This window comes from Dermacentor andersoni, chromosome 5 (genome assembly GCF_023375885.2).
Source record: "Dermacentor andersoni chromosome 5, qqDerAnde1_hic_scaffold, whole genome shotgun sequence".
In the NCBI taxonomy this organism is placed as follows: Eukaryota; Metazoa; Arthropoda; class Arachnida; order Ixodida; family Ixodidae; genus Dermacentor; species Dermacentor andersoni.
In genome coordinates, this window is record NC_092818.1 from 78,903,661 (window position 1) to 78,916,029 (window position 12,369).

General features: G+C 50.3%; 1 protein-coding gene across 2 annotated transcripts in view; it reads left to right on the forward strand.

Moving 5' to 3' along the window:
• Nucleotides 1-7,519, forward strand: part of pb (homeobox proposcipedia) — a 101,362-nt gene extending 93,843 nt beyond the window's left edge. For both annotated transcript variants that reach the window (XM_050178087.3, XM_050178088.3), the window contains one exon: nucleotides 4,212-7,519. In XM_050178087.3, coding sequence (XP_050034044.1) covers nucleotides 4,212-6,073 — 1,862 coding nt within the window. In that variant the 3' untranslated portion in view covers nucleotides 6,074-7,519. The remainder of the gene's footprint in view (nucleotides 1-4,211) is intronic.
• The last annotated feature ends 4,850 nt before the right edge of the window (nucleotides 7,520-12,369 follow it).

Genomic DNA, 12,369 nt, shown 5'->3' on the forward strand with positions numbered 1-12,369 from the left:
CAAAGAAGCGATATGAACAGACAAAAGCTTAAGTGGTGGCAACGAAGCAAGATTTTAAGAAATCAGCCTGCCGTAAATGGAAGGACAAAAGAGCGTGCATACGAAGCAGCCAGTATGAAATCAAAAATAAAAAGGAGAGACGAAAAAAACATAAAGGAAAGAAACGAACGCTATGTACACTTAACTGGAATGAAGTGGATTGGGCGGAGGATTCTCGAGACAAATTGCGAGAGTCTCGCGGACATAAACGAGAGCTTTCTCGCCTTTCTTATTATATTTTTTCTAGACTCAGCATTCGCGTAACCGGACAGTTAAAAGAAGTAGGTATGGGTAGCGGAGGAGAAGGCGGCTCGCCGGGCAGGGAGAGCGTGCCATAAGCGTAGAGCGACAGGTTCGCCCACTTCTCGGAGCGTCGCCGGTGAAAGTTCTAATGAAAACGACAATTAGCTCGATTCAGTGATCTCGAAAATGAAAGTTCGGCGCGCCCGCCTTGAGCAATCGGCTTAGAAGCAAAGTCGAATAATCCTCGGAGGACGAAGACGTAATGCGATGGAGAGGAGGTCGCGAAAAAAAGTAAAGAAACGATCAAGAGAAGAAGGAGCGGTAAGCCGGAAAAAAGAAAGAAAGAAAACGCAGATGGGGAGAGCACGACGAAAGGAAAGTGAAGTAAGGCGTGGATAAATGAGAGAAGCAAAACGGTGTCATGGTTGTTTCGCTACTCACGCAGTAATTTTAGATAGAGAGACAGAGATAAAAAAATGGTTAAGGAAGGGAGGGGGTTAGTCGTCTGTGCGTTTGCATCGCGCGCGTGCGCATGTGTGTGTCTCTCTCTCATGACTTGTTCGCTCAACACTGTCGGCGCCGAGCTCGCGACTTGTTTTATATCTCGTCTGATTCCTACGCTCTCTAGCACTCGCAGTTTGTCTTTCTGGCGCTTTAATTCCCTCCCTCTCTGACTCTCTCCCTCTTCTTCAAGGATAAGTAGGGGCTGGTGGGGGGGGGGGAAGGAATTGTGAGGGTGGACCTTGGCTCTCTTCACTGTGCCGAGAGAAACGAAACGAAGTTGTGCAGCGCTTTAGGCTGTGTGCGTGAACATTCGAAATAAGTCAGATACGCCGATCCGCTCTGGCGTGGACGCCCAGCATACAGACGCACGCACGCACGCACGAACAGAGATGGCTGGCACCCGCTGCATCGACATTCTACGGTTTGCCTCTTAATTTTAGGCGCTCGTTTTTTTCTTTCTTCTTTTTTTTCTCCCCTCACTCTTCGCTCCTGGCTTTCTTTTCCTTTTCTCTCTCTCTCTCTCTCTCTCTCTGTCGTCTCGGGAGGATCGTTACGTCGTTAGGGAACTCAACGTCGTGTGAATGCAAATAGGGCTGGCGCGGCCTGAAACAAAAACAGCTAGCAAGCCCGAACGTAGGCCGGTCTGGTTTTTGAGTTCACGCTGTGGTTGTTTGGAGTGATTTTCTTTTTTCGCCCTTTCCATGCTCTCGTTCACTCGTTCACTCTTTCTCTCTATCACTCTCACCTCTCGTTTCTTCATTCCTGGTTGCACAAACAAGCGCCATAGAAGATGAAACACCAGAAAGCAGCTCTCAGCCGCTTCATTCTTTTTTGAACGCGCATTTGAGGAAGCCCGGTGAAAAGCTACAGCCAGAGAGTATTTCTGCGTGCATCAGGAATTCGCGCCAAAAGCGCTCTGCGCATAATTTGCCGTCCAGGTTAGATCTCTTTTCTTTGCTTTTCGTTTGCTCCCCCATCTTCTCTATGCTACGCAAATTTATTTCCTTCTTTTCTGTTTCAACTGGTGCTCTCCCGACTAAAAAGAAGAAAGAAAGAAAGTCGCTAAGGAACTATACCAGCCTCTTTCGATATCTCTGTTAACTTTTTAAACACATCCAGCGCAGCGCCCTCCGCGTTGGCCTCTGGGGAATGAGCTCCACGTGGGACCAGGTGCACTTTCCGCCTTTCCCCAATGTTTCTTCCGCCCCACTCTTTATCCTGACTTCTTTTTTTCTATCACGCTGCGGCTACGCTGCTCACTGCTCGCCGTGAATAAGGACGCCAAGCGACACCAGCTGGGTCGAAAATCGCTTCCCAACCGTAGCTGCACAGCGCTCGAGGGGTGCAGGAATCACTTTTTCTTTTTTCTTTTTTCACCGTGAAAGTTGTGCGTTTCCTTTTTTATTCTTTCAGTAGGTTCGAGTTTTCTGCATGTCCAATTCGACCACGCGTTAATTTTTCACCTCGCGATTTTTAAAAGGATCCGAACTAATGCGGCAAAACAGAAACAGGAGGGTTTGGGTGCAGGAACGAAAACTGTGGAGCAAACTCTGCAGCTGTTGCTAAGTTTCCTCGTGTCCGCTGTAGATGGTGGTATTAACCAAAAAAATACGCTGAAAGCAGCACATGTATATACGCAGCGTACCACGAAGGCTAGAAAGAGATAAAGGGGGAATTGGAGAGAAAAAAAGAAAAGGAGCAATCGTTTTATGGACGACTGCGTCATGCGCTGTGGCATTGTGTGGGCACTTCGACTATAGAGCTTTTTAACAGATCTCTCTAGTCTCACCAGAAAGAATGCGAGCGTGGCTTCGCGCTTACAATAACCCTAAACATCAAAACTGATAATTTTGCGACACAACCTAATTGTAACATACGTGCCCTAAGATAAAAATTTAAGCTATACTGTGGTTTCATAAAATGTGCTAGTCGTTCTTGCAAACAAGTTACGTATACAGGGTCTGTCCTGAAAGTAATGTCAGTAAGGCCATTAAAAATAATTTATTGAATTTATCGTTACAAGTGTTTAAAAACCTTCAAAATACTCTCCTTTTGCGTCGATACACCGGCTACAGCGAGACTTCCAGCTCTCGAATGCGTTGCGGTAGTCCTCCTCCTGAATGGCCTTTAATGTTGCGGTGCAAGCTGCTTTGAGCCCGTCCATCGTCCCAAAATGCTTGCCTTTCAGGTGTTTTGAGGCGTGGAAACAGAAAAAAATTCGGGGGGGGGGGGGGGGAGCCAAGTACCGGCTGTACGGGGGCTGGGGGATCGTTGGTACCCCTGCTTTAAGCAGGTATTCGGTGACGATGAAGGCACTGGGGCCGGCGCATTATCGTGGTGCAACTTCCAGTTGTCTGCGGTGTCCGGCCGGATGCGTTGAACCCTGCGTTTTAGTTTTTTGAGGACTTCCAGATAAAATTTGGAGTTCACAGTGGTTCCAGGTTCTACAAACTCGTGATGAACTAGTCCATGGATGTCAAAAAAAAAAAGAAAAACACGATCAGGATGATCTTGATCTTCGATTTGCTCATTCTGGCTTTCTTCTGGCGAAGGGACGAGTGCGTGTGCCACTCCGAGGATTGCCTTTTGGTATCCGGGTCATATTCAAATACCCAAGTCTCGTCGCCTGTAATGACGCAAATTGACGTCCGCAAATTTTCGATCAGGTTTCCACATGTCGAGGTTTTCTTGGCGCGTTTCAACGCAGCGTGACTTTTGGTCGTCAGTGAGCACCCTTGGAACAATTTTTGCGCGCACCTTCCGCACGCCGATATCGTTTATAACGATTTTATGAACTTGAGTTTTCGGAATTTTTTACATGTCGGCCATTAAACGAACACTAATCGTCGATCTGAGTTCAACAGTTCCCTCACTCGCGTCACATTGTCAGCCGTGGTTGTCGTGGATGGCCGTCCGGCGCGGTCCTCGTCGTCGACCTCTTCCCGGCCTTCCAAAAAGGTCTTGTGCCACCGAAACACTTGCCGATCTGACAGGGCATGTTCTTTGTAAGCAGTCTTGAGCATAGTAACAGCTTCCGCAATGATCTTGCCAAGTCTCAAGCAAAACTTGATTGCAAATATGTGTTCTAACGAGCGGTGCATTTTTGCTTGCACAAGAATAAAAAAAAAAATAAAACTCTCACGGAAGGCCCGTCCTACACTCTCCGTTGCTCGGAGCACAGTGAGCGACGGAGCGCTGCTTAGCTGGGTTCCCCCACTACCACTTTCAACCGGTTAGACCTCGCTCCGACGTACAGTCGCGTCACAATAAATTCACCGGCAGTCCTGTCTGTCCTGCATTACTTGCAGGACAGACCCGGTACATAATCGGCTAAGACCTATAAATGTTCTTATATTACTCTGTCTGATTACGTTGGCACTTATACGCAGTGACTTACGTATATTTATTGCTCTCTCGTTGCGCAGAAAACGGAGAAAACGGAATGCCGCGACGTCTGCGGACCGCCTACACCAACACGCAACTTCTGGAGCTGGAAAAGGAGTTCCACTTCAACAAGTACCTGTGTCGGCCTCGGCGGATCGAGATCGCCGCGTCGCTCGACCTCACCGAGCGTCAAGTCAAGGTGTGGTTCCAGAACCGGAGGATGAAGCACAAGCGGCAGACGATGATGAGCAAGCAGGACGACAAGGGCAACGGCGGCGACGGTGCCTCCGAGGGCGAGGCGCCCGACGGCGACCAGCGGCTGCCGCAGGTCGCCCCCGTGGCCAGCCCGTCGCAGGTCGGCGGCGCCGAAGACGGCGTTCGGGACGGCTGCTGCCCGCCGGCGGCGAGGGCGGCCGCGTCTTCGCCGTCGGGCTCCGAGCCGGACTCGGACTCCAAGGGCCACCTGCACCCGGTGCTCGGGCTTGCCTCGCCGGCCCGCTCGGACAAGACCCCGACGCCCGGCAAGGAGGGCGGCTTCGTCGGCGAGCGGCCCAGCCCGCTGGGTCGTGCCGCCAGCCCCGCCGCCCGCGCCGCCGCCGCGGCCGCCGCCGCCAAGGCGGCTGCTGCCGCTGCCCTGTGCGCCCTGGACGCGGCCAGCCCTTCGGCCGCCACTTATCCTTGTCCCAGCGCGCGTGTGGCTTCTTCTCCGAAGTGCCAGTTGCCGGCGCAGCTGTACGGGAACCACTACGGCCAGCAGCAGGAACGCGCCGCGCCGGCTGCCATCGCCGCGCAGCAGCAGCCCTACAGCAGCGCCTCGGCGCCCCAGCACCGCGTCGGCAGCCAGCCCGGCGCGTACTGCGCGGCCGCCTACCGCTCGCCGCCGGCCGCCAGCCCCGCGGTCGGACCCCAGCCTGGAGCCGGCAACGGCTACGTGGCCGTGCTTCCGCACGGCTACAAGGCGACCGGGCCCATGTACTACCACCACCAGGGAAGCGCGGCGGCGCAGGCGTGCGGCTACGTGCCCGCGGCCGCCGCCACCGCCGCTCCTACGCACGGCGGCATGATCGGCACCGCCATGGACGCCCACCAGCAGATGCACCACGCGCAGAGCCAGCAGCCGTCGCCGCAGCAGCACCAGCCGCACCATCCGCAGCAGCACCAGCAACAATCGCAACATCAGCCTCAGCACCAGCAACAGCAGCACCACCAGCAATGCCAGGCGCAGCACCAGGCGGCCCAGGTCCAGCCCAGCACTCAGCAGCCGACCCACCAGCAGTCCCCGGAGCAAAGGCCGTACATGTACGGAATGGAAGGCATGAATCAAGCCGCGGCGTCAGGCCAAGGTTACGTGGGCGAGTACAGGGCTGCGGGCCAAGAGTACGCACGTGGAGGCTACGGCCCGGCCCCGTACAACAGCGAGGCTGAGAGCATCGAGGAAGGGCAATACAGCGGGCCCAGCGATGGTAGCGGCTACCCCTACACCTACCGCGCGTCGGAGTGCTACCCGACCGATGAATCGAGTAACATGGTGGCTTCGCCGAACGGTGACTCCGGCATGTACTACGAAATCGCCTGCAACGGCAGCTCCTCGAACCCCGCCACTAGCCGGACTCCCGAGTACGCGCCGCCGTCGGCGAAGCAGCAGCAGCCATACCAGCAGGCGCCGGCCAACTATTACGAGATGCAGAACGGCAGCGCCACAAACGCGGCGACCAGCTACAACCCGTCGCCGGAACACTACAACGGCCAGAGCTCTTCGGACACCGACCTCAATTTCAACAGTTTCTACTACGGTGATTCCAACGGATACTCGGGACCGGGCTCGTGCGGCTCCAACGAGTTCAGTTTTCTGACGAACATTGCCAACGAGTACGCGGCGCCCGAGTACTACCAGCTGAGCTGACTGCAAGACAATGAGTGATGCGAAACATTTCGACAGTGTGCGTCAGCCTGAGCACTCCGTTTCTCTGAACGTAATAATCGGGGGTCGGGGCACGGGGATGAGACCAGAATGGCAGAGCGACCAGTGCATGCGAAAGGTGCGTGGCTCCGACATGGCGAACTCCTGTCTTTGATGATGCCGGAGCCAGACAAGGTTGCGCGTTGCGGGTCGCCGGCTACACAATACGCTTGACTTTGCTCCGAGAAAAAGGAAAAAAAAAGAAAAAGCTTTTCATTCTTTTGAGGAGCGAGTCTTTGAGCTGTGACTTGGTGCGCTGACCGCGCGTGAGGTGATGATAAGCACATTTCTCCAGCGCACGTTGTATGTAGACCAGTATATACGTTCGTGCCGGAAGTGAGTATATCCGGCTTCACAAACGTGTTCCCAGCGATTGTGAAACGAGGCAGTTAAGAGCACTTACCGTGGAGCAAGAGAGAGCCATTCTGTAAACCCACCTTCCAGCAATTTCTTTTCGTCCTGCATCGAGTGCAATAATGCGGCTGGTCGTAAACATTGCCATGCGAACAGAAACCCACACACGAAGAGCCCTGTTCACAAGCAAAAAAGTCTGCTGTGATTTTTTTTTAAATGTCTTTGTTTATAAAGCTGTAAATATAACTTAAGAGGCGCTGTGCAATCTTCACAATAATGCGAAGCTGATCTTACGCACAGACTGGCTCTCGGCAGTGTTTTACTTATACAGTGAACCTCTAACTCACACCTGCACTACCTTCTCCAAGCTTTCCGCGTATTGAAACTTTTCCTTGTACTTCTGTATTGAGAAAAAAACAATACACATCCGAAAGTCCTTGGCAGCAGGAAAGAAGAAGACAAAAAAACTACAATTTTGCCTCACCTACCCTTCTGTGTTACGTCGTGCTGACTTCCATTTTTATTTTCTTGCTTGCCACGCCCTCTTTCTGCGTCTCTGAAATATCGCAATTTGTTCTTCTGTATAGCGTGTATTGTATAAAATATTGTTGTCTATCGTGTCCACACTATGTGTTAAAGAAAGTTAGGCTGTAAATATTGTTACGAAAAGTCGCACCACGTCGTAATCTGTGTTTTCCAGTCTTTCTGACAACAAATGTTTCACCGCAGAATGACGGAAAAAAAAGCAACTTAATAGAAATCATTCTAAACGTACACCGTGTACGTGTATACCACTCAAGGCTAAAGAAGAGAACAAAAGCAAATAATAAGTAATTTCACCGAACGACTGATTTCTTTTCGTCGTGTGCAAATCGCAAAAGTTGCTTAAACATATGCTGTACACTTCGAGTAAACGTTCTCCCCGATGTTCCCACACAAGAGTAAATGTTGTCCTTCTGAATCTGGTGCATTTGAGAGCGTGTATGAGATACGGATGTTGGCTGGATCACAATTAAAACCTCCTCGTATGACGAACGCAACTGGTGTCTGCCTTTACTGTTTGTACAATGCGCGGCACAGAGTCTACATGACAAAAAACATCGACTGCATAATAGTGCGAGAGTGGCAGCGACTTCTACTCCCCATATCTCCTCCCGAGTTCCAGAGACAGCTCAAGGTAATGATCGTTTTTCAAAATGATCATTACGTATTTTTAACGTATTTTTAAACTGTAAACGTATTTTTGTGTTTCCGCTGAGCTCATACCTTGATCCAAAGGAATGGGCTCGTATGGAAAACGGGGCCACGCAGGTGGGTCACTGTATCGACTCGCAAAAAGAAAATTTTTATTGAGTCACCCATCCGCCGAGGTCTCTCTGTAGGGTAATAGAACATGTTGCTGGGTTAGTTGCGGTTCTCATGCTTCACAAGCGCAAGCCTTAGATGGTGCTAGAGAATGCATACGCAGGACCAGATCTATAACGTTCCCCCTCTGACCTCCAGGTGGCGGGTGCGGCAAGTGGCCGTGGTGACAGTATAATTGAATAGGTGGCGGGAAGCAAACAATTCTCGTGTACTATAGGATTTGGTCGGCGTCATGACCATCATCATCCCATTTTTGTCCACTGCGTGACAATGGGCCCTACCAGCAATCTCAAATTACCCGTGTCATGCGTCATTCGAGCTCATTAAGTGCCTGCAAGCTACCTAACCTGCTTGCTCCCTACGCCTGAACCGAGACTTAGGTACATCCACTTTGAGAGGTGCCAAGGTGGTCCAAGTGACTGCGCAGTACTTGGCTGCTCCATATTACGACCCAGATGTTGCTTTGAGACGTCAAACCTATTTATTTAATTAAAAATGTAAATAACAAATGAATTGCATTTTTACTGTTCCTCCATTACTCAATTACGTTATTACTAAATTACCACAGAAGATATATTAGGTCTCAGAATCAAACTGCAGTTCAGCGAAAGCTACAAAGCGTACTAAGGCACCGCCACAGGCTACACGTGGACCGAGTACTATATACGCAATAGAATGGGGGGAGAGGGGGGGGAACTAGTTCGATTTCGGTTATATCGCAGATATACATACGTTTAGTATATAGACAAGCACTACATAAATATTTGTCTGTTCTCTAACATCCCAAGCTCTTTCCTTTCTTTTCTTTAAAAAGTGACAGTGGTGAGGCACAGGCGCGGAATGATACTTCGCCCTCTGACACCAATGGTACGTCGGGTACTTTGATTGCTCAAGTGCCCCGTAGCTTTCAGTGCAGTTCAAAGAGATACTGAGACGGTATATAGTAGCGCGAAATGAGAAGCACGTTTGCGCGTAAGTCGACTCGAGTAATGCAGCGAAGAATGGGCCTCTATATATAAGGTCTCATGAAGCATTTTTGATCAGTCAGTGGTTATCATAAAAGGTAAGGTAGGGATAAATGGGGCCCAACTGGAGAAGTCGGAAGCAGTGCGCTTCTAGTTATTTCATTTCCCTTATATGGAAAAATACAAGGTTGCTTAAAAGAATCAATCAATTAACATTAAAAAGTCGGCTGAACCAATCTCGCGATAACTGTCGATGGTAATGCGTTATACACAGAGTCATAGCGAAACAGCGTACTGCCACCGTCGAAATGAGTTATGTATGATGCGTGTGCTGCAGCGGGATTCCAGTTTCGCGCTTACATAAGAACACGGCGCCATCTAGCGGAGCCGCTGCGAAACCTGCGCGTGGCCTCCCAAATGCATAACGCACCCGTCCTAGCGAACGCTGAAAAACGTGTTCACCGAGAAATGCGGCAACCAGACCCCTCGATCTTGCATTTAGGATGGATGGATGAATGGATGGATGTGCATGGATGTTATGAGCGTCCCCTTTGGAACGAGGCAGTGGGTTGCGCCACCAAGCTCTTGCTGTTTTACTGCCTAATGTCCTACCTAGGTTAAAAAAGAAATAAAGAAAAAAAATCAATATGAACTCCCACAACCAAATTTTCTGACCACCTATCGCGAACTTTGCTTTTGTGCGTCTCCGTTTTCTGTCGTTTCCCTACTTTTCTTCCACCAATTTCATTATTTCTAGACACGCTGCGCCATCTGGTGGCGCTGCGGAGAAGTCCGTCCGTGGCCTCCGAGACGAGAAGCGTAGCGCACCGGTGCGTGCGAACGGTGAGAATTGTTCTTTCGCTCACCACACACCTAGTATCCCATACTCAGTGACCGAAGTTGACGCGATGTCCATTGCAGAGTGGAACATACCTAGTGTGTTCGTGGCACCACTCGCTACAGCGTTGGTGCGAGAGACAGACAGACAGACAAAGAACTTTACTAATGGTCCTGAGAAAGCGCGCTAGGGTACCTCCCTTTTCAGGGACTACACATAGCCGTCGCGGGCCGCACCCACGTCTGGGTCGGAAGGTCGTGGTCCTCCGCCCTGTCGCTGGCCCTCTGGACAGCCCGTAGTTGCTCTGAGAGGTCGCCGCTCAGAGACGTTCATTGAGAAGCGGCACAACCCACTGCATTAGTGGCGCAGCGTGCTAAAGCATCGGGATCCTTTCCTTGAGGAACCCCTGTGACGTGTGTCCGAATCCGCCGCACATCGAAGGTACCCACATCACAAGGGTCCCTCAATGGCATTCCCAGGGGCAATTACCTAGTTAGCCAAGGTTGCATCAAAGATGTTCATTGAAGAGAGGCACACACACACGCACCTTCTGGCACATACCCAGCTACCCAAGTTGGCATCAAAGAGATTCATTGAAGATCAGCACAGACTGAGTGGCAAACACGCAGTGCTCCAAGTCGAGGTCACAGAGCTTCTTCGAACAGTGGCACCCAACCAATGCCGCATCTATAGAGTTACCCATGTCGGCGTAGAAATGTGGCACGTAAATAATCAGGGACCAGGTTGGTCCGATGGTTGGCCTCGAACCCTGTTCCCAGCCCGATGCGCTCTACATTCGACCACGGACTAACTCAATGATCCAGGTAGGCCGGAAAACGTTTACATACAAACATACATAGATAGATACAAAAGAAAGATATACGGGTAGCCCCCGCAAAGTGCGTGACGCACCCTAAGAATGCTAACGCATTAATATGTGTTCCAGCATTTCAGGCGTCGGACACTGTTCACAGTGAGGGCTATTTGACCAGCTGCTGAGATATGCGGTGCGAGCTGCAGCGGTGGCCTAGAGGTAGAGCATCCGCCTCGCGCGCAAGATGACCGTGGTTTGAATCCCGGTGCCGCGCAATTTTCCACCGGATTAAAAAAAATCGACGTGTTGATAAGATTGCATAAATGAGCCTGGAGTGCGGCCTGATCCCGGTGACCAGAACCGATAACGCACTCCCTCACAAGAGCAGGATTGTCCACCCTTGTGCAGTACTTGGCCACAACACTCTATATGAATACAACAATCAAACCCCGGCCCTCAGTCCCCAGCAGCTGCGAAGCAACTGACCACGGCGGCGGTCACACCTGTGATGCAGCAGAGGGTGCTAAGAATCCCTGGATCCGGACAGGCCGCCATTGGAATCTGAACCTGGCAACGTTTAACGCTGCAACGTTATCTAGTGAGGCGAGTCTAGCAGTGCTATTGGAGGAATTAGAGGGCAGCAAATGGGATATAATAGGGCTCATGCAGTAAAGTTAGGAGGACAAAAGAAGCACATACAGTGCTAAAAAGCGGGCGCGTCCTGTACTACCGGGGCTTAGCGGAGGGACAACTAGGAGTCGGATTCCTGATTAATAAGGATATAGCTGGTAACATATAGGAACTCTATAGTATTAACGAGAGGGTGGCAGGTCTTCTTGTGAAACAGGTATTCGGCTTTAACTCAGAAAGAGGACCTTAGTGTTGAAGCAATGAACGACAATCTTATGGGCATCATTAAGGAGTGTGCAATAGAAGTCGGTGGCAACTCCGTTAGACGGGATACCAGTAAGCTATCACAGGAGACGAAAGATCTGATCAAGAAACGCCAATGTATGAAAGCCTCTAACCCTACAGCTAAAAGAGAACTGGCAGAACTTTCGAAGTTAATCAACAAGCGTAAGACAGCTGACATAAGGAAGTATAATGTGGATAGAATTGAACATGCTCTCAGGAACGGAGGAAGCCTAAAAGCAGTGAAGAAGAAACTAGGAATAGGCAAGAATCAGATGTATGCGTTAAGAGACAAAGCCGGCAATATCATTACTAATATAGATGAGATAGTTCAAGTGGCTGAGGAGCTCTCTAGAGATTTATACAGTACCAGTGGCACGCACGACGATAATGGAAGAGAGAATAGTCTAGAGGACCTTGAAATCCCACAAGTAACGCCGGAAGAAGTAAAGAGAGCCTTGGGAGTCATGCAAAGGGAGAAGGTAGTTGGGGAGGATCAGGTAACAGCAGATTTGTTGAAAGATGGTGGGCAGATTGTTCTAGAAAATCTGGCCATCCTGTATACGCAATGCCTCATGACCTCGAGCGTACTGGAATCTTGGAATAATGCTAACGTAATCCTAATCCATAAGAAAGGGGACGCCAAAGACTTGAAAAATTATAGACCGCTCAGCTTACTGTCCGTTGTCTACAAAGTATTTACTAAGGTAATCGCAAATAGAATCAGGAACACCTTTAGACTTCTGTCGACCAAACGACCAGGTAGGATTCCGTAAAGGCTACTCAACAATAGACCATATTCACACTATCAATCAGGTGATAGAGAAATGTGCGGAATATAACCAACCCTTTTATATAGCTTTCATTGATTACGAGAAAGCGTTTGATTTAGTCGAAACCTCAGCAGTTATGGAGGCATTACGGAATCAGAGTGTAGACGAGCCGAATGTAAAAATACTGAAAGATATCTATAACGGCTCCACAGCCACCG